Source organism: Mobula birostris, chromosome 9, assembly GCF_030028105.1.
Source record: "Mobula birostris isolate sMobBir1 chromosome 9, sMobBir1.hap1, whole genome shotgun sequence".
NCBI classification, from domain to species: Eukaryota; Metazoa; Chordata; class Chondrichthyes; order Myliobatiformes; family Myliobatidae; genus Mobula; species Mobula birostris.
The window spans coordinates 14043015-14068015 of NC_092378.1; the positions used below are offsets into that span (position 1 = coordinate 14043015).

General features: G+C 40.1%; 1 protein-coding gene across 1 annotated transcript in view; it reads right to left on the minus strand.

Annotated features, from left to right (window-relative positions):
* Nucleotides 1–25001, minus strand: part of otogl (otogelin-like) — a 171535-nt gene that overhangs the window by 18001 nt on the left and 128533 nt on the right. The window contains exons 41-54 of the mRNA XM_072269291.1: nucleotides 20927–21116; nucleotides 16578–16798; nucleotides 15581–15719; nucleotides 13482–13673; nucleotides 12541–12753; nucleotides 12337–12441; nucleotides 11669–11776; nucleotides 10289–10390; nucleotides 8022–8126; nucleotides 7904–7944; nucleotides 6522–6585; nucleotides 2573–2751; nucleotides 1444–1545; nucleotides 502–621 (exon numbers count right to left, since the gene is read on the minus strand). Coding sequence (XP_072125392.1) covers nucleotides 502–621; nucleotides 1444–1545; nucleotides 2573–2751; nucleotides 6522–6585; nucleotides 7904–7944; nucleotides 8022–8126; nucleotides 10289–10390; nucleotides 11669–11776; nucleotides 12337–12441; nucleotides 12541–12753; nucleotides 13482–13673; nucleotides 15581–15719; nucleotides 16578–16798; nucleotides 20927–21116 — 1881 coding nt within the window. The remainder of the gene's footprint in view (nucleotides 1–501; nucleotides 622–1443; nucleotides 1546–2572; nucleotides 2752–6521; nucleotides 6586–7903; nucleotides 7945–8021; nucleotides 8127–10288; nucleotides 10391–11668; nucleotides 11777–12336; nucleotides 12442–12540; nucleotides 12754–13481; nucleotides 13674–15580; nucleotides 15720–16577; nucleotides 16799–20926; nucleotides 21117–25001) is intronic.

Genomic DNA, 25001 nt, shown 5'->3' on the forward strand with positions numbered 1-25001 from the left:
CCACTGCTGCCCGTGGCAACAAATTCCATAGATTCACCACCCTCTGACTAAAAAAATTTTTTCGCATTTCTGTTCTGAAAGGGCGCCCTTCAATCCTGAAGTCATGCCCTCTCGTACTAGACTCCCCCATCATGGGAAACAACTTTGCCACATCCACTCTGTCCATGGCTTTTAACATTCGAAATGTTTCTATGAGGTCTCCCCTCACCAACAGGTGAAAAGCAATAAAAATTCATGTGTAACAAACAGCTAGGATTTATGTTTAAATATGTGTCCATATGTGAATGCAGGGTTGGTATCTGTGGCAGGCATTGTTTGTTGGAAGTCTAAAATTTTATTGGAAGTCTAATTTTTTTTTGCTTCATGATTTTCTGTATATTTGGAGCTTTTTCTCTTTTGGGCAATGATACAAGGTTCACTTTCCAAAAGTTGGCCAACTCTCTGAAGATGGTCTAACTCTGCAGAAGGGACATGGTATTGTTATGATGACAATGTACTGACCTGTATGCATTCAGTTTCATTAAATGGTGGGCAGACAATTCCAGAGCCGATCATCATGACCCCAATGGTTGTCTCCAGACATTCATATCTGATACAGTCAGCAATCCAGGAGGTTCCTGCCTGGAGTGGAAATAAAATTATATAAATGAATTTAAACATTTTTGAAAGCCAACATACAATTTTCATAATTCAATTTATTTTATAATTTATTAAGGACCATAGTGCGCTGAATATTTCGGAAACAAATGTCTAAACCAATAGAGAACAAAATATATCCAAACAATGGTCTCTTTGGAAGTCTACCGAGGAAATAACGTTTATGTAGGATGTTATAAAATTTTGAGATTTTAAATGCTTTAAAGCATTTTACAAATATTGATCTGTATATCCTTAAGCTAAATTCTAAAAGTAATTAATCCAGAACAGAATCTCATCCCACTCCTTCTGACATAACTGGATATCACTTTCTTCACAACCCAAGCCTTAGAAATTTGTGTTGTGCCTTTGCGTTCAAAAACGGAAAATATTAGAAGCACCCAATAGATCAGACTTTCTATCTTTTGTAAAGACAACCAGGGCCCTTTCTCATTAATCCACAATCTTCAAACCCCACAGGTTAAGTATCACAGATGGCTGCTTGTAAATGTGTGTAGTGATCAACGTGTGATGTTTTAGGGTGTGGAAGGCATTAGTACTAGCTTAGCCCTTTTTCAGTCTCTTGAAAATCATTCTGTTTAAGAAAGTCTCCTAGCGTGAACCCAGGCCCTAAAAACAGATTCACATTTCTCCCTGAAATTAGCAATTTCAAATTCACAATTTCATAGATTTACTAATGCCCACACATATGTCTGAACATATCAATTCTAGGGCAAAATGATATACATGTTATTGGTATTACAGGAAAATGCAAATTGGTTAATATAGTACACTGAATGAACTTACATTATGTAAAACTATGATCCCATCTTCCTCAAAAGGACATGACATATTCTTACACGTTCCACAGCAAACATGGGGATCAGTTGAAGGAACATAGACTTGATGCTGTTGATTAATACAATCATTCTCTTTATCTCAAGAAAACTCAGAGTTCATTTATTGAGAAGTTACCAAGAAAATTGTTATCACCCCTGTATCAAAGTTTTCATAAGCAACAGTGACTTAGTAGACCTTTACACATCTGCTCAACAAAACTTATCACAGGTAATTTTACATAAAATAATTGGAAAAATGTAATTTAATATACACAGCAATAAAGTTTTCAAAGTGGTGCTTTCTGTAATAGATTTTTAAAAGATTGCTGAAGAAAATTTGTTATGAATCACAATTTTACACTTATTCAGAACTGAGTGTCAGCAAATGTTACCACAATTGACTATGATGTTACAACAACAGTTGTATACAAACAAATTTGTAATCAATGTAAAGGCAAATTATTAACCTCATCACATTAAGCTTATCAACCTATACAGGGACATAACTCAAAATATGTTATCAGTGGAGGGAACTGATATAGAATGGTAATTCTGCCCAGGATTAAACAGAAGCTGCAAACATCCTGGTTCTGCACAAGTATGAACAGGGGGAACCAGGCAGAATCAATGACATGCGAAAAGGGTTTTTTGTTATGAATGAAAACTATTACTTCTGTCTTCTGAATAGAGATTAGAATGATGGATACCTATACAGAGGCAGTCAGAGTTCAGGTGCTGTGGACAGTAGCAAAGAGATTTGGCGGAGAGATTGAGTGGCTCGTTTTTGGCAGCCAATTGAAACTCTCAGGACTCAGCTTGCAGTTAGAGAGGTGCTCTAAAATGAAAACACAGGGATTCCAGAGGATGGTGTCTGGTTGAGAAGGGAAGAGATCACTTAAGATTTGTAATAACTTAACCAAGAGAAAGGCACTCTGTACAAATTTGAACAATGATCCTGCCTGTTACGATGGATGAAGTATACAAGAATTCTTCCCAACGTAGAAAGATTGAGCTACTAAGGAAAATCTTATGTAAACCTTTTTCCAATGGCATATTTTGAAATTTTCAAGATTAAATGATCATACTTATTAACTCACAGGTTGGCATTTTGCTGAACAGTTAACTATTGATACTTCCATTGAAGGAGCTTCGGTGGCTGAATCTGTACTCTGGAAACAACTTGCTATGTAACACTGGTCACCCTCAAGATGCTGAAATAGTGACTGGCCAGGATTCAGTGCAGTGACACCTTGGAAGAGGCAGACATCAGCTTTTCCTGAAACAATTAAATGCATAATCTAATTAATAATTATAGAAAAAAGGTCTCTGCCTGAAATATTCAGTTTCATAGATGCTGCCTGACCTGCTGAGTTCCTCCAGCAGTTTGTGTATGCTCTCTGGATTTACACCATCTGCAGAATCTCTTGTGTTAATAATTACAGATACATTATTATTAGAATTATTCAGTGAATATAGTCTGAATTATTACTATTTTTTCCAAAATTAAGGATTTTAGCCAAGTACTATTTAATTGGTTTCTTAAAGTTGTCATAGCCAGGGTTGTTGATGGGAATAAGCTGCCACTATCTATTAAATGCTCCCAGTGGTGTGAGTCTCAAATACCCACTGACAACCAAGTCCAGCTTCTGGCCTTCATGTGTGGCTTAGCTACTAAACCTGATGAAATCATTTCTACTGACAGGAGAAGAGGCAAAGGCGGGTTACTAGCTCCTTAAAACCAGTCACTGTGGGCAGATGGAGCTCATCAGCCATGGTTGGCAGCTCTTCTGGGAGAGTGAAAACTCTGATCTCGAACCTCCGCTGCATTGGGGTTGTTATGGAGAAGGTTGGGGATTAGGGGTGTTGTGGATAGTGTGGAGGGCTGTCAGAGGTTGCAGTGGGACATTGACAGGATGCAAAACTGGGCTGAGAAGTGCAGACGGAGTTCAACCCAGATAAGTGTGAAGTGGTTCATTTTGGTAAAATATGATGGCAGAATATAGTATTACTGGTAAGAGTCTTGGCAGTGTGGAGGATCAGAGAGATCTTGGGGTCCAAGTCCATAGGACACTCAAAGCTGCTGCGCAGGTTGACTGTGTGGTTAAGAAGGCATACGGTGCATTCAGCTTCATTGCGGTTGTTATGGACTCATGGAGAAGGCTCCGGGAGTAAACCCCAAGGAAAATTCCCGAGCTGGATTCCCTAAAGGAGTCCTACTTTGAGCTCAATGCTGACTGGCAACTCCTATGGCACCACTCGTGTCTAACTGTATCGGTCTCTGTTGTCCCTTTGGATTCATCAGCTGTGTGGAGAGGGGCAATAGCTTGCTCTCTATATTATATTACCCTGGATGTATTGTACTACCCTGGCTTGCAGATCATGTAGGTAGTATCCATGGTTGACCCTGACCAATGGAGGGCCTCACTATTTAAATTCAGGAACATTAATTGAATATAATTATAAATGAAATATAAACTACTAAGAGTGGTCCACCGGTCCTCCAGGTTCGGGGGTTCCACTCAGGGCTAACAAAGTTGTTATGGGAACAGCAATGAAGAATCCTTCTGCAAGTGAATGCAATGGTATTCCTGAGTCAACCTCTGGGTCTTACATGACTGACAGTATTGAAAACCAAGAGGAAGCCACTGATAAGATGAAGGAAGCCCTGAACACCACCAGAGATGGAGGACCTTCATTGCTGCCCTAAATGCATCATTATTGATGGGGACGGGAGAGGTTCCTGAGTACTGGAGGGTTGCAGATGTTGTTCCCTCATTCTAGAAAGGGAGTAGAGATAGCTCAGGGAATTATAGGCCAGTGAGTTTTACTTCAGTAGTTGGTAAGTTGATGGAAAAGATCCTGAGAGGCAGGATTTATAAACATTTGAAGAGGCATAATATGATTAGGAATAGGCAGCATGGCTTTGTCAAAGGCAGGTCGTCCCTTCCGAGCCTGATTGAATTTTTTGAGGATGTGACTAAACACATGGATGAAGGTACAGCAGTAGATGTAATGTATATGGATTTCAACAAGGCATTTGATAAGGTACCCCATGCAAGACCTATTGAGAAAGTAAGGAAGCATAGGCTCCAAGTGGACCTTGCTTTGTGGATCTAGAACTGGCTTGCCCACAGAAGGCAAAGAGTGGTTGTAGACGGGTCATATTCTGCATGGAGGTCAGTGACCAGTGGTGTGTCTCAGGGATCTGTTCTGGGACCCCGACTCTCTGTGATTTTCATAAATGACCTGGATGAGCAAGTGGAGGGATGGGTTAGTAAATTTGCTGATGACAAAGTTGGGGGTGTTGTGGATAGTGCAGAGGGCTGTCAGAGGTTACAGCGGGACATTGATGGGATGCAAAACTGGGCTGAGAAGTGGCAGATGGAGTTCAACCCAGATAAGTGTGAGGTGGTTCATTTTGGTAGGTCAAATATGATGGCAGAATATAGTATTAATGGTAAGAGTCTTGGCAGTGTGGAGGATCAGAGAGATCTTGGGGTCCAAGTCCATAGGACACTCAAAGCTGCTGCGCAGGTTCACTCTGTGGTTAAGAAGGCATACGGTGCATTGGCCTTCATCAATCATGGGATTGAGTTCAAGAGCCAAGACGTAATGTTACAGCTATATAGGACTCTGGTCAGACCCCACTTGGAGTACTGTGCTCAGTTCTGCTCACCTCACTACAGGAAGGATGTGAAAACTATAAGAAAGGGTGCAGAGGAGATTTACAAGGATGTTGCCTGGATTGGGGAGCATGCCTTATTAGAATAGGTTGAGTGAACTCGGCCTTTTCTCCTTCGAGAGATGGAGGATGAAAGGTGACCTGATAGAGGTGTATAAGATGAAGAGAGGCATTGATCATGTGGCTAGTCAGAGGCTTTTTCCCAGGGCTGAAATGGCTAACACTAGAGGGCACAGTTTTAAGGTGCTTGGAAGCAGGTACAGAGCAGATGTCAGGGGTAAGTTTTCTTCTTATGCAGAGGGTGGTGAGTGTGAGGAAGGGGCTGCCGGCGGCGGTGGTGGAGGCAGAAACGATAGGTTCTTTTAAGAGACTCCTGGATAGGTACATGGAGCTTAGAAAAATAGAGGGCTATGGGTAACCCTAGGTAATTTCTAAGGTAAGTACATTGTCAGCACAGCTTTGTGGGCTGAAGGGCCTGTATTGTGCTATAGGTTTTCTATGTTTCTAAACACCTGCGGTAACAGTCAGTAGGTACATAAATAGCTTTCAGATAGTAGACTGTTGAAGGTTCTCAGCCCTCAATATTCAGTACAGTATCACTGGAACTGTATATCTGGAAGTGTAGAACATGCACCATTTAGAGTCACTAGAAGCAGCTTGACTGTTAACATTAACTTCCTGGTGGTAACTGCACACTATTGTCTCTTAAGGACACGGGCTTCCCATTTCATTACAGGGAGTTACTTAAGAGTGTTTTTTTTTGGAAATTGACAAGCAATGGTCTCTATTGACACTTGTGCAATGATACTGTATTATCAGTGGAACATCCACTGATACTCAAAGAGCATAAAATCCATGGGGCATCCTGTTTCTGGACTGTTGTAACAGAGCAGAGCAAGACAATAAATAAATATGCACGTGAATTGGACAACATATATTTAGAGAGTCATAGTCACAGAAACAGACCCTTTGGCCTATCTAGTCTGTGGCGAACCATTTAAATTGCCAACTCCCATTGACGTTTGCTGGGATATCAGTGCCAGCAACCAAGATACATTTCTCCTAACTCATATGCAAAATCAGCTGGAGGTAAAACAGGTAGCATGTTTGGGAAGTTATGACTAAGCTGTACGGAATACAGCTTCAATTTTGATCAAACAGCAAGCTTCTAAATTAAGAACAAATTAAAAGCAAAAAGCAGGATTTCGATTAATTTCATAATGAATTTCTTACAGTACAATATGTTGGCCCATTTAAATAGATGGGCAGACTTGCTGCATAATATTTGTGATCCAGCAAGAGCAGATAATGCCTGTAAGTAATCTAACAGCTGTTGAAGTTCAAGGAAACCATAGGAAACTTACTGCAGATGAAACGAGTACAGCCACAGACATCCTGAAAGCCAGGGTCCTCTGTTAGAACTTCCCCCTATTTTGCAGCAAGACAGTAAATTACTTGAGAATCACAGGCAAGGGGACAAAGCTACAAAATTAAGGTCTAGTTATTTAAACCTCAGGTGTGTAGAAAGTGCCTCTCTCAGAGGATTAGGAATTTCTGGAATTCTCTAGCTCCTGAGCATGGTGGTGGCCATTTCATTTGAGATAGAGATTTGAATGTTTAAGGAGCTGAAGGTTTTGGGGAACCAGCATAAAAAGAGGAGTTAATGCCAGCAGAGATCAGTCATAACCATACTGAATGGAAAGGCAGGCCTGAGGGAACTGCACCATGATTTTGTGAAACATGTCACCCAGGGACTTGGGGTATATATTTTTTGATTTTTTTTTGCGTGACTATGTTTTTTTTTGCACACTATCTTGATCGTGCTGTGTTTGTTTTGCACCTTGGCCCCAGAGGAACGTGGTATTCATGTACAGTTGAAGGATAATTAAACTTAAATTGATTTGATTTGACTTGAATTTGAACTATTGGTGTCTCTTCTGGGGCAGAAGTGGCTGCAATGAGAGAAACGGATTGCATCTGAACTTGAGGGAACCCAGCAGGGGGAGTTAGGATCAAAAGCAGTTGACCTGTACATGAAGTTGAAGCAAATAGAGAATTAGGTTTGAAGAAATTGAGAGGAATTATGTGGGTCTTTTATTGGAGGTTGGTAATGAGGATAAACTCCCACTGCCTATTAAATGCCCCCAAAGGCATGCATCTCAAAGAGACTCTGACGACCAAGTCCAGCTCCTGGCCTTCACATGTGGCTTACCTAGTTAGCCCAGCGGAACTGTTTCTACTGACAGAAGGGCAAGGGCAGGTTGCTGACACTGTAAAACTAGTTGTTTTGGGTGGAAGGGGCTCATCAGCCGTGTTTGGCAGCTCATCTAGAAGGAAAATTCTGATCTCAAACCTCCGCTGCCTTGGGGAAGGCTTCGGGAGTAAACCCCGAGGGAAAAATCCCGAGCTGAAGTCCCTAAGGCTGTGCTACGTTGAGTTTAGCACTGACTAGTAACTCTTGTGATGCCACTAGTGCCAAACTGTGTCAGCGTCTGCTGTTCCTTTCGATTCATCAGCTGCGTGGAGAGGGGGAGCCTTCTACATGGACAACATAGTGTACTGCCCTGGGTTGCGAATCACATAGACATTATACCCATGGTCAGCCCTTACCGACAGAGGGCCTCAAACATCCTTTTAAATCTAAACGTAGTCCTATTAAAGGGATACTTCGGAGTCAATCTTTGATGTTCTTAATAGGCTCGTTCCGATGACAGACTGGATTGCAATATGCTAATTCATGACATACCACTTTACACGTCTTACTGGTAGTGTTTTCACAGGTGCAGTCTGCAAAACAAGAGAATAATTAACAGCAAGTTTTGACCTAAAATAATTAGGTTATAAATAATTCATTTCATCGTTACCACACTGCCAGTCAGGACAGCAGACTCCTGAAACATGTCTCTTCACTAGTTTCATTCCAGCTGCACAGTTCTTGTCAGGAGGGGGGCACAGATTTTCATCACAGACTGCAGTTAAGAAAAAAAAATAAGAAATAATGAAATTTATTAAAATGTTTGAATTGGAAAAGGAAGGCTTACAGACTGTTCAGTTCAAAATGGTATGTATTAGTTTCCCTTTAAACTAGAGAATAAAATGAAATTTTAAAAAAACACGATGTTATAATATTTACCTGCATGCCATTAAAACACATATTTATTAAGTTCAAAGTACTGATTTGTTACCAAAGAACGTCTACCATATACAACCACTTGCCACAAACAAAGAATTGAATCCACAAAAAGCCACACACAAAGATTGCCACACATCAAAATGTGAGAAAAAGAACAGGGTCACTCAAACAGTCAAGAAAAAGTAAACAAATAACACAGAACATGAACTGCAGAGTTTCAGAAAGCACAGAGTCCACAGCTGTGGAGCCAGTTCAGGGCTGAGGTGAGTGAAATCAATCCAGGAGCCCAGTGGCTGCTCCTGAACCTGGCAACATGGGTCCCGAGACTCCTGTACTACCCGTCCAATGGTAGCAGCAGGGAGGGAGGGAGAGAGAGGGAGGGAGAGAGAGGGAGGGAGGGAGAGGGAGGGAGGGAGAGGGAGGGGGGAGAGGGAGGGGGGGGAGAGGGAGGGAGGGAGAGGGAGGGAGAGGGAGGGAGAGGGAGGGAGAGGGAGGGAGAGGGAGGGGGAGGGAGGGGGAGGGAGGGGGAGGGAGGAAGAGGGAGGAAGAGGGAGGGGGAGGGAGGGGGAGGGAGGGGGAGGGAGGGGGAGGGAGGGGGAGGGAGGAAGAGGGAGGGGGAGGGAGGGGGAGGGAGGAAGAGGGAGGGAGAGGGAGGGAGAGGGAGGGAGAGGGAGGGAGAGGGAGAGAGAGGTCAAATGCAGGTAGGTGATGCTGAACACCTGCTCATTTTCCACTCTCAAACTCGGCAGTTTTAATTTGCTCAATGCTTTAATTTGCACAGAGCAATGGAGCCGAGCACGGGTTCATCTTCCGCTGCCAAGCCTCGCGACAGTGACCATCCTCAGCGACAGCTGCCCGGCTATACCTGCATTCTTGAGAGTCTAGTTCACTGAATCCAAGAGATCATAAAATCACCAGTTTGTTCACATGGTTCAAAAGTATATCCTTTAAAGCAGGGGTCCCCATCCTTTTTTATGCCTTGGAGCCACACCATTAACCAAGGGGTCTGTGGATGGGTTGGGAAACCCTGCTTTGCAGGTTATGGACTGCAGCAACAGCAGTTCAGAAAACATGTACCTAGTCGAGTATCTAGTCATTTTGTGAGCTGCCCACAAAATGTTGCCGTAGGTGGCCAGTTCCATCTTTGACAATTGATTATCCTATGGTAGAAGTTTCTAATCGATCTCTGAAGAGTATTGATAATGGCCGTCTTGTAAAGATGCTGCCCAGAAGGCGGCAATGGCAAACCACTTCTGTAGAAAAATTTGCCAAGAACAATCATGGTCATGGAAAGACCACGATCACCAACGTCATACGACATTGCCCATATCGAACAAACCTTAATGACGGCCCTTTATCCAAGGAAAAGCTGAGGCAGAAGCTATCAACTCAATAAAGTCTAGTTAGAGAAGCACATAAAGAAGGAAGAAATAAAAGATGCTGATAGAGTTCTGTGAAAATGGTGGAAGGAGATTCATACAGAGCACAAACACCTCACGGAGCTGAATGCTGCAATGAGATTTTATAATCCTTTGTGTCCGGCACCATCACACTCAGTGTCTCTTCTTTCCTTCTCAACTTAACATACACATTTTTAAAAATCCCACAGCTTCAACAAAACAAATTGCTTCTCCCATGTATTTTGGAACTTCATAATCCGACTTTGTTCCCACAAGTCTTTGGTACTGCACCATATAAAAGCAGACACTAGAAGAAGATTTCATTCTATTAATAATTACCCTTTGTTTTAAGTGCAAAACCTAATCGTGTAATACAATTCTGAACAATGATAATGTGGAGAAAGGAAAATAGCAGAAAATGGGTTTAAACTTCTTAATACATTTCAAGGAAGAGTCTTGCCAAAGATGGCAAGCTATTTTTTTTCTCAGGAAGTTATTAAGATTGAATTACCATCCTGTATGTCCAAAATATCAACAGAACATTACATAGCATGAATTGATCAGCAAGCAGAAGTAGCAAAGCAGATATTTCACTCACCACAATGATAGAGTGGGCAACAACGATCCACAGTATTGAGGTCTATTGCAAGAATATCTCCTTCATTGCATGTCGGAATTGGGTCAATGCATGACTCGCACACTACAAAAGTAGATCGTTTTAAAATTTATATTAAATACCTCATTAAGAGCCTTAAAATAAGGCAAGGTATCTAACAGCCAACCATCACCATACAGGAGACACGTTTTCAAACAACTGTCTGATGAAAGAAACAATCTGTGATATCTTTAGCTATAATATATAACTGTGACATTTCCCCCAATATGAATGAACATTTTATGGGAAGTTCAAAATTATTCCTAAAGAAAATTGTTAATTGTACTGATCAATTACGGCTCTTTACAAAATTGTGCATTAGACCACATTTCCAGGCTGACCTTCTTCACATCATGCTTGGTAACAGGAAAATCGATTCCTACAGAAGTGCCACTTATGAAAAATTTTGGAACAGAAATATTAACCAGTCCCCTTTCCGCAGATGCTGTCTAGTGTGCTGAGTTTTTCCAGCACTTTCTGTTTTTATTTATGCCTTTTATTGTGAATGACAAAAAAAACCTTAACCAGTGGAGAATTTCACTGTGACTTGCAAATAGAACACATGCAAGCCACATGATTCTATAGTTGAAAAAAATGCATCAAATATTGTAAAAAACATTTTTGTAGTCTGTTTTATTAGTTAAGAGATTAGTCAGATAGAATAATGTAACTTTTTTTAAAAAGCCTCTTAGTTAAAAACACAAGAGAAAAGAATTTTTCTACAACAATCTACAACTCCAGCAGACAGAACTCAATGGTGAGGTAGTGTAGTGGTCAGCAGAGAGCTTTACAGTACCAGTGACCGAAGTTCAATTCCAGCTGCTGTCTGTAAGAAGTCTGTACATTCTCCCCATGACTGCTTGCGTTTCCTCCCACAGTTGAAAGACATACTGGTTGGCAGGTTAATTGGACATTGTAAATTGCCCTGGCTAGGGATAAATCAGGGGTTACTGATCAGCGCTGCTCGAAGGGTTGGAAGGTCCTATTCCGTGCTGTATCTCAATAAATAAATAAAATAACTCAACGAGGGATAAAATACTAGATAAAAATAACATTTCCCCTGTACCTTGCCTGTATTATTGATACACGGGAGGCCTAAAGCATTTTTGCCTTTCAAGGTGGACAATGAAGTATGATAGGTTTCTAACACACAATCCATTGAGCTGTACACTGCAGATGGGTGAAAAATCCCATGGTGAGTCAGTTGATTCACATAATGTGGATACATCATTTCACAATATAATTATGTCCATTCATGGAGACTACCCTTTATAAACCAGGCTTCTAGTGCAAGAACAACTAACTGGAGCAACATTAACTCACCGCACTGAAATGAGAAACAGCAAGAGTCGCCTATTCGCACTTCAACAAGAAACTGGTCCTCCCTGCATGCGGGTGGTGAACTGGTTGGACATGCCAGAGCATCACATTCTATATTTCAACATTAAAATTAACAACACTATAGTATATATTAAAAACAGCAAGAAATATCTTTTTAATTTCCAATTTATCTTGAATAAATGTATTCAATTAAGAAAATAAAGAAAACTATGGCAATTTTGTAAAATCAAGTTTGTTGCATGTGGCTATGTAGTTCTTTTTTTAACCCATTACTTTAGTCAATAATAGGTACATACTCTAGAAATGTGTCTAGAAAATTACTACTTGTACTTATTTGATGCTTTTGAACATTCAGTATATGGACTTCACCAGGGGATGCTTCTTGTCATACATAGCTTATGATTCCAGATTGATCAACAAATGTCTGGTGTACTGCTCAAAATATCCAGCATCTGCAAAATCACTTTTGATTGCATAGGTGCTTATCTGACTCTTTTCTTTATTTCATTGGCTTTAATAGAAGACATCTCAGGCAAGGCTTTCAAATAAGCCCTAATCCACAACTGCTAGATTTATTCTTCTTGCAATGTGGAAATGATTTCCTACATTTCTCAAACATTAATCTGTATTTTAAATTTGAGTAGACTTACCACATCTGTACTCAGGACAACAAGAGGTGGAACTGTAGCCTATCACCAATTTTTCTCCACTTTCACATGCTGGCGCATCACTTTCACATATGGTCAAATTGCATTCTGAAGAAACATAGGTAGATAAAACTCTTCCGATGTTTCATACTTGATATTTAGTTTTTCAAAAACAGACTATTATATACAAAACTATGTAACGCATACCACAAATCTTCTTTGGACAGCATGCTCCCTCTTCAATGACGTCAATAATTATCTCTCCTTCTCTTTCACAGATTGGTGATGAGACTTCACTACATTCAGGTTCTACAGCAATGATGGTACCATTATCCAAGCACTTGTACATACAGCACCCTTTATGAGATCCATTCCAGGTCTCACCTGCTGACCGTGGTTGGCCTTCATTGTCTGTGCAAGCTGGAAAAAAAAACAGTGACTTAATTAGTTAAACTCAACATTTAAGCTCAGATCACATGATGGTCAGATCTCAGATCATAATGCTTTGTGTTTATTTTGAATTTAGTTAATACACTAATTTAGGAGCTTATTTTTCTCTTTGAGCAAGTGAAATTGGGTGTAGTTTTCCCCTTTTACTCCTCAACCATCAGGAAAACTACACTCAACTTCACTTGCTTCATCACTGAACTGTTCTCACAACAAATGATCTCACTTTCAAGGACTCTTTTTCTCATGTTCTCGATATTTATTGCTATTTATTTATATTTGCATTTGCACAGTTTGTTATCTTCTGCACTCTGGTTGATCTTTCACTGATCCTGTTATAGTTACTATTCTATAGATTTGATGAGTATGCCCACAAGGTGGTGAATCTCAGGGTTGTATACGGCAACATATACGTATGTACTTTGATAATAAAATTTACTTTGAACTTAAGTGCACTAATTTGTTCAATGTATACCAGTCATCTTTACACAGACAAAGGCATTCACTTTCTTGTAATTCACCTGTATTATAGACAAGGGATCTGTGAATTATGTCATGGTACACACTAAATTCATTACTATATTAAAATGAATTAAATGGGAGATAATTGCTGATTAGGAGGTTAGCTCAAATCCTAACTGATAATCTTAGGATACAGATGGATCATTTTTATTTGCTAAGTATTTTCAGACAATACAAACCACATTTTTCTTCGGAAACACAGTAGTTGGAATCTGGTTGGTGCAGCACAGTCCCTCGTGGGCAGACACAGCTCTCGCTGATAAATGAACAGGTGGGGTCGTGTTCCAAATAGAAGTCCTTATTCTGACACATTTTGCTTTCACAAGCTGGCACACAAGGTTGGTATTCCATGCCAACAGGGCAGCTAAGTGCTATAGGCACAAAAGTGGAATCAACTAGAATTAGAATCAGGTTTAATATCATTGGCATATGTTGTGAAATTTGTTGTTTTTGCGGTAACAGTACAATGCAATGTATAATAAGAGAAGAAAAGAAAAAAAACTGTGAATCACACATATATAAAATAGTTAAATTAAATAAATAGAGAAAAATTTTTAAAAATTAGAATGTATTGAGATAGCATCCATCGTGTTCATGGTTTCAATGTCCATTCAGAAACAGGATGGCAGAGGGGACGAAGCTGTCCCTGAATCATTGAGTGTGTGTTTCTTCCTGATGGTAGCAATGAGAAGAAGGCATGTCCTGGGTGATGGGGGTCCATAATGATGGATGCTGCCTTTTTGAGGCATCACTCTTTGAAGATGTCCTGGATACTATGGAGGCTAGTGCCCATGATGGAGCTGACTGTGCTTACAGTTCTCTGCAGCTTATTTTGATCGTGTGCAGTAGCACCCCGCCCCACCAGATAGTGATGCAGCCAATTAATGTAAGAATATAATTTTAAACATGTAACCTTGAAGCAATCAAATTAAAATTAGACATTTTACCTAAGAATATTTTATAATTCAAAATACTATGTGGTGCTGTTTATCAAAACCAATTTCAAATGCATACTATTAAGATGAGTCCTTTTAAAATATCTTTAAAAATTCTACACAATTATAATTCAATCAAAATTGTACTTGTGATTTTTTATTGTAAAAGTTTTAAGAAAATGCCATGTGCTATAATAATGTACTTATTAATGCCTTCGTGTTATATTTCTGCTTGTATCACAACAAGATGCATAGCTTCATTTACAGTTACAGTGAGTTAAAATAACTCTTGAATACTTTAATCCAATAGAACAGTAAAGCAAGGACGAGTAATTTGATATTTAGGGAAAGTCTTACAGGAAACATTTAGACAATGACATCTTGCTTGGAAACTGCAATAAAATTTTTGCTTAAGCTGACTGCAGGTATCCACTGGGAGACGTGGTGGTGGGTTAGTTTGAAAGGCTTTGCGGCATTTCTTTAAATGGAGCAATCATTCCCGATCATTCTTTCACTTCCAGTCAGGGTACAGAAAACATTTGTTAGCTTTTTTTGTGCAGGGTGGGGGTGGTTTTGGAGTTTGATGTTCTTGCAGTTTGCATGATTTATTTTCTGCATGGGAGGGGCGGGTTGATGCCCTCGTTGCCATTGCTTGTTTTTTCCACATGGTGATGGTGTTGCCATTTGGCGCAATTTGTTAGTTTTTTTGTGCAGGGGGTTGGGGTTTGATGTTCTTGCCGTTCACACAATTTGCTATTCTGCAGGGGGGGGAGATTTGATGTTGCTGTTTGCACAATTTTTTTTGTGTGGGGAGTTGATGTTTTTCTTTGAATGACTTCCATGGTTTTCTTTGTTTTGTGGCTATTCAGGGAAGACGAATCTAAGAGCTATATACTGCATACATACTTAGATAACAAATGAAACTTTAATAACTGAACCTTTGAATTACATATGTAGTCAGTTTGGAGAGAAAGCCTACCTGAGAGTTGATACCAGGAAAACAGAATCATATCAGAAAATGCAAAACAGGACTGCAGACTGGAATAGTTTGCTATCACTTAATTACTTTTCATACGATTATTGGATTAATGGGTCCAAATTAAATCTTTCATCATATACATTCACTTAATTTCAGTAAAACTGCATAAAGTTTTTACTATTATTGGGACTCAAAATAATTATGAAATAGCAAGAAATAAACTCCACTCTAACATTTTCTTCATTTTCACTTTGTATGTAAATCTAAGAAGATTTGTTGAATAAACTAATGCCTTCCAAGCAGAATGAAGAATTAAGCACTGTAGTTTCATGACGGTTATAATAATGGTAAAAGTAATACTTACGACAAAATTCTGGAGTTCTCCATGGAATACAGACATTGTATTTATTACAAGCAGCTGCATATAAAGCCAGGGCATCACACTGATGTGTCACATAGTGAAAATCTCTAATCCAGAGTTCACAAAATATTTCTGGAGTGACCTTAACATGAACAGGACAGACATGAACAAGAACTTAATGGAACCTTCTTATCCAAAATCTTCTGATCCAATAGACCAACAATGAATGTTCCTCCAAATAGTTATATTTCATTTCTACTTAGTTTATACATATAAAATATTACTAATCACAGAATCAATTTTCATGAAAATCAAAACAAAATCTCTGGAGATTGAAAACATAGGAAACACACTCAACAGATAAAGCACCGTTTCTGGGAAAAAAGGAAGAGTAACGTTTCAGAACATTGACAAAGAGCAAAGGGCCTATGACCTTGAAAAGTGCTGTCCCTTCCAATAAATACTGCCTGACCTGTTAGTGTTTCCAGCTTTTTCTTTTGATTTTCATGAAATTACTTTGCTACTGTACTATAACATCAGAAGCTAGGGTTCCTAGAAAATGAATTACATTAGAATTACCTACTCAAGCAATTTCAAACTGAAAATGTATATTGTAATGTGCTCAAGAATGCAAAGATGACTGAAAGCTACTGAGTTGCCTCAGGATTTATAGAACTGATTTCCTGGTGCATTTTCCTTCTGCAATGATTATTGCCGAAACCATCTAATTTGCTCTCCTATATTATGTTGCTCAGTCCAATCTTACTACTTGAATGCACTTCACAAAATTAAATCAATTCAAACCATAAAGGGCAGTGAAAAACAAAACAACTGTTAACTTTTCATCTATGCACAATGCACCTGTGCAACTTTAATGAAAACCAATTTCCCCCGGGATCAATAAAGTATGACTATGACAAGTACAACTCTGTATATTTCTGTTACACAAGAACTGGAACAATGTGTAATTCAAGAATGGATGGAGATTTTCTCCACTTACGTGTTGATGGCATAGGATCCAAGGATTTTGATTCAACATTTCAAAGCAAGCAGTACAGTTGCCAATGGTGCAGTTCTGTTTTCGACAACGAAAACAATCTCTCTCCAGTCCAGACGTTTCGACCATCCAGCTTTCAAGAAAAAGTCCTATATTTTCTACTTCTGTGACAATGGTCCCATTCGGCAGCTTGAGATCATCAGCAGGGCTACCATTGCAGCAACCTGGAGCAAACAGGCATTGACTGGCTCATGGTGTTTGCATTAATATTACTAACTTCATGGCTACTTTATAATGGCCAGTTAATTCAAGATGATACCTCACCTCCATACATTGCCGTAGTTTTGTTTGTAGAAACCACTATTTCCCAATGAATGTTTAAAAAATATGGTTTATGACAGAGTTATAAACTAATAAATATTATTTAATTATTATTTATAATCATATATTTATGCAATTTTGTGTTTGGCAGTTCAGTTACTATCCAATGCTGTGCATATTCCACATAAGACCAGAAAGTCACAGATTATAATTGTTAATCTGTGCTGCGGTATAGATAGGAGAAATGCAAGCAGGCTTTTTTTCACTGAGGTTGGATGTGACTACAACCAGAGGTCATGGGTTAAGGGTGAAAGGTGAAAAGTTTAAGGGGAACATGAGCGGAATCTTCTTCACTCGAGGTTGTGAGAGTGTGGAATGAGTTGCCAGCACAAGTGGTGCATGTGAGCTCAATTTTCAACATTTAAGCAAAGATTGGACAGGTACGTGGATAGTAGGGGTATTGAGGGCTATGGTCTCTGTGCAGGTCAATGGGAGTAGGTAGTTTAAATGGTGCTGGCATGGACTAGATGGGCTGACGGGCCAGTTTCTGTGCTGTACTCTTCTATGACTCCATGTCTCTCTGAATGCAACGAGTGTGTTAATTATGAATGTTTTATTCAATATCACAAACTTCTCAGCTCAGATAAAATCTATCAAAGGTTCCTCCTCTTGTCAAAATCCAGGGAAATTCACCGAATCGTACTTGTATTGCAGAATCATTAAAGACAGCAATATTCTGACTGGGATTCCCTCTGAGTGAAAATGTTCTCACCATATGTGAAGTATGAGCCTTTCCACAAATGTTAGAGAGTTGTCAGTATGAACACAACCATAGTTGCCAAATTGTCAAAGTCTTTAAGAGGAAGTGGTGAGATAATGATGTATGAGGAAAGGGTGAGTGGAAATGGGTCTGCTCCTTTGTCATAATCTGCATATATTGATAGATTTTTACTTTCCACATACCCTTCCAAAAACAATTAGAATTATATTATTATATATTCTCCCATTTAGATAATATGATGCTTTCAAATACATAATTGTTCCTTGATAACTTCTAGCTGAACCATGCTTCAAAACAAGTGGATTGCTTTTATTACAGTGGACTACTGCACACATTTTGGTCCCCTCATGTAAGAAAGAATATACTGCCACTGGAGCAAATACGGAAGAGATTAATTCCTAGGATATGAGGATCGTCTTATCATGAGTGGTTAAAGAAATTGGATTTGTACCATTTAGGAAAATGCGATGTAATCACATTGAACCATCTAGGATCCTGAAAGGATAGACTAACTGTTGAGATGTTTCCATTAATGAGAGAACCGCTAACATGAGGATGTAGTTACAAGATGAGGAAGTGTTCATCTAAAATTGAGACACATAGGGACTTCTCGCATACGCCCACCTGGACAAGCCAGCGAGCACTGTGAGGGTCATGTTTTTTGACTTCTCCAGTGTGTTCAACACCATTCGCCCTGCTCTGCTGGGGGAGAAGCTGACAGCGAGCAGGTGGATGCTTTCCTGGTGTCATGGATTCTTGATTACCTGACTGGCAGACCACAGTACATGTGCTTGCAACACTGTGTGTCCGACAGAGTGATCAGCAGCACTGGGGCTCCACAGGGGACTGTCTTGCCTCCCTTTCTCTTCACCATTTACACCTCGGACTTCAACTACTGCACAGAGTCTTGTCATCTTCAGAAGTTTTCTGATGACTCTGCCATAGTTGGATGCATCAGCAAGGGAGATGAAGCTGAGTACAGGGCTACGGCAGGAAAATTTGTCACATGGTGTGAGCAGAATTATCTGCAGCTTAATGTGAAAAAGACTAAGGAGCTGGTGGTAGACCTGAGGAGAGCTAAGGTACCGGCGACCCCTGTTTCCATCCAGGGGGTCAGTGTGGACATGGTGGAGGATTACAAATACCTGGGGATACAAATTGACAATAAACTGAACTGCTCAAAGAACACTGAGGCTGTCTACAAGAAGGGTCAGAGCCGTCTCTATTTCCTGAGGAGACTGAGATCCTTTAACATCTGCCGGACAGCGCTGAGGATGTTCTATGAGTCTGTGGTGACCAGAGCGATCACGTTTGCTGTTGTGTGCTGGGGCAGCAGGCTGAGGGTAGCAGACACCAACAGAATCAACAAACTCATTCGTAAGGCCAGTCATGTTGTGGGGATGGAACTGGACTCTCTGATGGTGGTGTCTGAAAAGAGGATGCTGTCCAATTTGCATGCCATCTTGGACAATGTCTCCCATCCACTACATAATGTACTGAGTGGGCACAGGAGTACATTCAGCCAGAGACTCATTCCACCGAGATGCAGCACAGAGCGTCATAGAAAGTCATTCCTGCCTGTGGACATCAAACTTTACAACTCCTCCCTTGGAGGGTCAGACACCCTGAGCCAATAGGCTGGTCCTGGACTTATTTCCTGGCTTAATTTACATATTACTATTTAACTATTTATGGTTTTATTACTATTTAATTATTTATGGTGCAACTGTAACGAAAACCAATTTCCCCCAGGATCTATAAAGTACGACTATGACTATGACGATATGTGGTGAATCTCTGGAATTCTCTACTCCTACATGTTGTGGAGGCTGGATCATTTGGGATATTTAAAGAAGAAGTAAATAATATTCTGAAAAATCTGGGAAGTGAAGGTTATTGGGAACTGGTACAAAAGAGGAGATAAGCCGTATAGCATGTGGATGATAGGAAAACGGAGAATTATGTAGGTGAAGGGTTAGACTGATCTTAGGGTAGGTTATAAGGTCATCACAACACCATGGGCAGAAGGGCCTGTACTGTACTCTAGTGTTCTATTTTCTAAGGCCTGGGGCAGATCATATTGAATGATGGGTTATGTCTGAGGGGCCAAGTGTCCTACTCCTGCTCCTGTTTTCTTATGTTCTTCTATTTAATTTGTAAACTTGAACATTGTACAATAAGTACAGCAATAGTAATTTCAATGTCGACAGTTAAACTGATCCATATTGAATATGCTGTTTGATACAAGAACAATTTATGACTTTGCTTACTCTGTCAATTTAGTTCACAGTTTAAAGTAAATTTATTACCAAACTAGATAAATGTCATCACTTACAAACCTGAGACTCAGCTGTAGCATGATTTTTTTTTGGAAAATGCAGCAACCTCTTAATTCCTTCTTTTCAATTATTCTTAAAATGTTGAGCAGCACTAATTTAAATCAGATGCTTTTATGTCCATTTAAACTGGCTAGAGTACTATTGTACAGTGTAAACCTTTTAAGTCACTGTGACAAACTTTTATCTGAATCTAGTTCATACGCACTCAAAGCATGTTTCGGAAAGTTTTGTGTGGTATATATGCTGTATGAATGATGAAACTGTATACTACAAAATTGAAATTATTAAGCACAATCATGTTAAACTGGGAGTTGCATTTAGTATTTTCTAACCTTCATATATGGCATAGGTTTTGACTGATGCAACTACAGTACCTAGGGTGTGGCTAGGGAAGCTGCAGGTATGTCCATTCCTTTGAGATGCCCTCAAGGACATCCTTCTTCTAAGCAACTTTACTCAACTTCACTTGCCCCATCATTGAAATGGTTCCAACCAATGGACTCATTTTCAAGGACTCTTCATTTCATGTTCTTGTTTTTATTGATATTTATCTATATTTGCATTGGCATAGTTTGTTGTCTTCTACACTCTGGTTGAATGCCCTAGTTGGGTTGTCTTTCTTTGATCCTGTTATAGTTATTAGTCTATAGATTTGTTGAGTATGCCCATAAGAGAATGAATTTCAGGGTTGTATATGGTGAAATATATGTACTTCGATAATAAAATTTACTTTGAACTTTGATAACGTCCCATGAGATGCCTAACCTCTGATCTCCTGCCACATAAGAATAAATCTTGTGTCCACACCACCCACCTGCTTTGCAATCTGTGCTGGTCTCCTGCATTGCACCAACTTATTGTCTTTTTGTCCCTTTAAGGGTCTTTAGGCCTTGCATCTACGGTACACTCACCACATAAGCCTTTAGTTCCGTTGGTTCTGTTGGAAGGCAAACCAAATTCCAACACAATGACGCCTGTGCTACGATACCACTGAATAGTCACACCAGCTGGGGTTCCAATCAGGTACATTGCTCCAGTGTCCTCTATGTGGAAACCCAATTTTGTGAAGGGGAGGCGAGCAGGTCTGGAGTTTACTGTTGTCTGTAAATAAAATAAACACAACAAAAACTTCGTAAAATCTGAGTGGAATAATGCATTTTGATTAACTAATATAAAAAGATTGCAATATATGTATTTAAGCCGCAATGCCATCTCGCCCTCTCCTTATAGTCTACGGTTAGATAAGCTAACAGAAGTCACAGTACTTAATTTTCAAAATTAGTAGCACACTATTGCATAGCAGTTAGTTTGACACTTTTCAGCACCAGCAAACCAGGTTCAATTCCTGCCGCTCTCTGTAAAAGTGTTGGTCTGTCCTCCTGGTGCGTTTCCTCCGGATGCTCTGGTTTTCTCCCACAAAGAGGTGTTGGTCAGTAGCTAATTGGTCACATGGGCTCGTTGGGCCAGAAGGGCCTGTAACTGTGCTGTATCTCTAAATTAAACTAAATAAACTCAATTATGAACGTTATGAATTTTTGCTGACTTGGAGAACTTCCACTAGGCCCAGTAGGAATCTATATGGGACTCTTCAATTCTACCCCACAAGTACTTAAAAACTGGCAGAGATTGCAGATTTTTATACCTTTGATTGGCTTATGGTAAAATTCAAGTCTCAAAGATGTTTACTTTGTTGTGTCAAATTTTTCCCAGTTTAATTGCAGTTCTGCAGATCCTGGTCATCCCCACTGTTCACCTTCCTTCCGAATGCATTTTAAAATTACAGTCCTGCCCACTTCCTTTGTTTCCTCCTCTCAGTCACCTTCCCCATTGTAACCTTCAAATTGTCTAATTGTTCTGCTCCTTCTTACCATTTTCCCTGTTCTTTTTCTATTCCAATCTCCTGAGCACCTTTTTCTAGTCATTCCCTTCTCAACCATTTCTTCTCCCATTTGCTGACCTCCCATTTCACACCATCTTTCACCTTTGCCAATTTTTACAGTTATCACTGTTCTATTTAATCTCATTTCCCGGCTAAGCTTCACTACAATCACCTCCTTTCTCCGTAGCTCCCATCAATTATGTTCCTTTTCAGTCCTCAGCTCTCTGGTTGCTTGTTTTCTTAGTTTCACTTCACACCAATGGGGCCTTCCTCAGCTCACCTCACCCTGACGGGACCTTTCTCAGTGCACCTGACTCTGACTGGACCTTTCTCAGTTCACCCCACCCTGACGGGACCTTTCTCAATGCACCCCACCCTGATGGGACCTTTCTCAGTGCACCTCTCTCTGACGGGACCTTTCTCAATGCACCCCACCCTGACGGGACCTTTCTCAATGCACCCCACCCTGATGGGACCTTTCTCGGTGCACCCCACCCTGACGGGACCTTTCTCGGTGCACCCCACCCTTTCTCAGTCAGCCACAACCAATTGCTACAGTTTCCCTTTGCTCGTTTTTTAATAACTTTCTTTCAAATTTCAAAGTAAATTTATTACCCGTGCATACTGTGTGTCACCATATGCAACCCTGATATTGATTTCCTTGAAGGTATTCACAGTAAAACAAAGAAGTACAAAAGAATCAATGGAAAACTACACACAAAGACTGATAAACAACCAATCTGCAAAGAAGGCAAACTGTGCAAATAAAAATATAAGTAAATAAATAGTACTGAGAACATGAGTTGTAGAGTCCTTGAAAGTGAGTCATTCGGATTAATGCTAACTATAATAATTGGGTATAATTCTGTAGTGAAGATATCCAACTCTTGAAGTTTAACATTTATAGAAAATTCATAAAAACACATAAAATTTATTATCTTATTTCACTTGCAATGCCTAGACAAAGACTGTGTAGGAGGAGAAGATGGCGGTGCGACGCAGTGCACAGTGGCCACTCCAGCGAAATAATATCTGTTATCTGTCAAGTAAGGTGCCGTGCACAATCCTGATTTGATGGAGACTGATGTGAGAGCACGGAGGAACATCTGGAGAAACTTCTGAAATGCCTTCTTCTCTGCCACTGCTACTGTGTGATCCAGAATCTCCGGAGGAGAAGGCCCCGAGTCCTTGGCTTTGCCTGTTGCTCGGCGGGCGGGGTGGGGGGGGGGGGTCGAGGCGCTCAGCAGAGGATGGTGCTCAGGAGGCTGTATCGGAGGGGCTGGTCTGAGGCTCAAAGTTTTCGGACAGACTCAGAGTCGGCTGTGGTCGGGTGCTTCCAATGCATCGGCAGTTGTCGGCGCCTGGAGGTTTATGGCAGGGAGAGTTTCTCCCTTTTGCCGCCTGCCATCAGGACTATCAGGAGTCGATCGGAACTTTGAGACTTTTTTTTTACCATTCTCATGGTCTGCTCTTTATCAAATTATAGTATTGTTTTGCACTGCTGTAACTATATGTTATCATTATGTGGTCTTGTCAGTGTTAGTCTTTGGTTTGTCCTGTTCTATTTGTGATATCACTCTGGAGGAACATTGTATCATTTTTTAATGCATGCATTTCTAAATGACAATAAACGAGGACTGAGTGTCCTCATAATCCAATAATCTAATCTAATGTCAAAAACTCCACAGTTTTGGACAAATAGGAAATCTTTTGCTGTCAGATGGCATGAGTCTACTTTGTACTCCTTCCCCTCCTCCAACTTCTTATTCAAAGTTCATATACTACCCTGAGATTCTTTCTCTTGCAGACAATTCACAGGAAATACAAAGAAATACAATAGAATCAGTGAAAGACCACAACCAACTGGCTGGACAAACAACCAATATGCGAAAAACAACAAACTATACAAATACAAAAGAGAAAATAAATAATAATTAATAAGAAACAAATATTGGGAACTTGAGATGTAAAGTCTTTGAGAGCGAGTCCCTGTCATATCTCAATTATTTTCTTTCCTACCTGCAGTTCATCTGCAATTTCTTGCTCCTCTGTCACACCAAGACCCACATCCTGCCCACACTCAGTCACCTTCTTTCCAAGTTGCTTCCCAGGAATGGTTTACAGAAAGATGAAGAAGAAGTTGGGAGAGTGGTTTCCATCCACTCACCTTCCTGCTCACCTGGTCTCACCTATCACCTACCAGCTTGTACTCCTTCCCCTTTCCCCATGTTCTTATTCCGGCTTCTACCCCCTTCCTTTCCAGTCCTGATGAAGGGACTCAGCTCGAAACATCAGTTATTTATTCCCCTCCATAGATACTGCCCAACTTGTTGAGTTTATCCAGTACATTGTGTATGTGTGTGTGTTGCAAAAGATTTCCACTATCTGCAGAATCTTGGGTCTATGAGAGACAACAATTCAGCTCATCAAATTCATAACAGTTCAATTCAAGAAATCTACTGCATGCTATCTACCTCCACAATTCGTCACTCATTTCCTACCTACCTTTAGAAAATAATCCTATGTCATATTTGTTTCTTTTGCCAATCCCTTCATTCTATATCTCCTAGTTCTTGACCTCTCTACCAATAGGAGGCATTTCTCTCTATATATCCTGTCTCTATCTTTCAAGATTTCAAATACCTATCCATTTATTTATTTATTTGTTTATTTATTTGTAAACACAGCGTGGAATAGGCCCTTCTGGCCTTTTGATCCACACTGCCCAGCAACCCTCCAATTTAACCCTAACCTAATTTACATTGACCAATTAACCCACTAACCACTATGTCTTTCAACTGGGGAAGGAAACCAGAGCACCCAGAGGAAACCCACGCATTCCATGGGGAGGATGTACAGACTCCTTACAGAGGATGCCAGGATTGAACTCAAAACTCCAATGCCCCAAGCTGTGATAGTGTAGCACTATCTGCTAAGCAACCATGTCGCCCTACCTATACGCTAATGAACACTATATCAGATTTGCTTAGAGGTTACTCAGTTCCAAGGAGAATAATTCCAGTTTCTAAAGTTCTCCTTGTGCCAAATCTCTCCAGTAGATTTCTTCTACACTCTTTCCAAACCCTTTACATCTTTCCTAAAGTGAA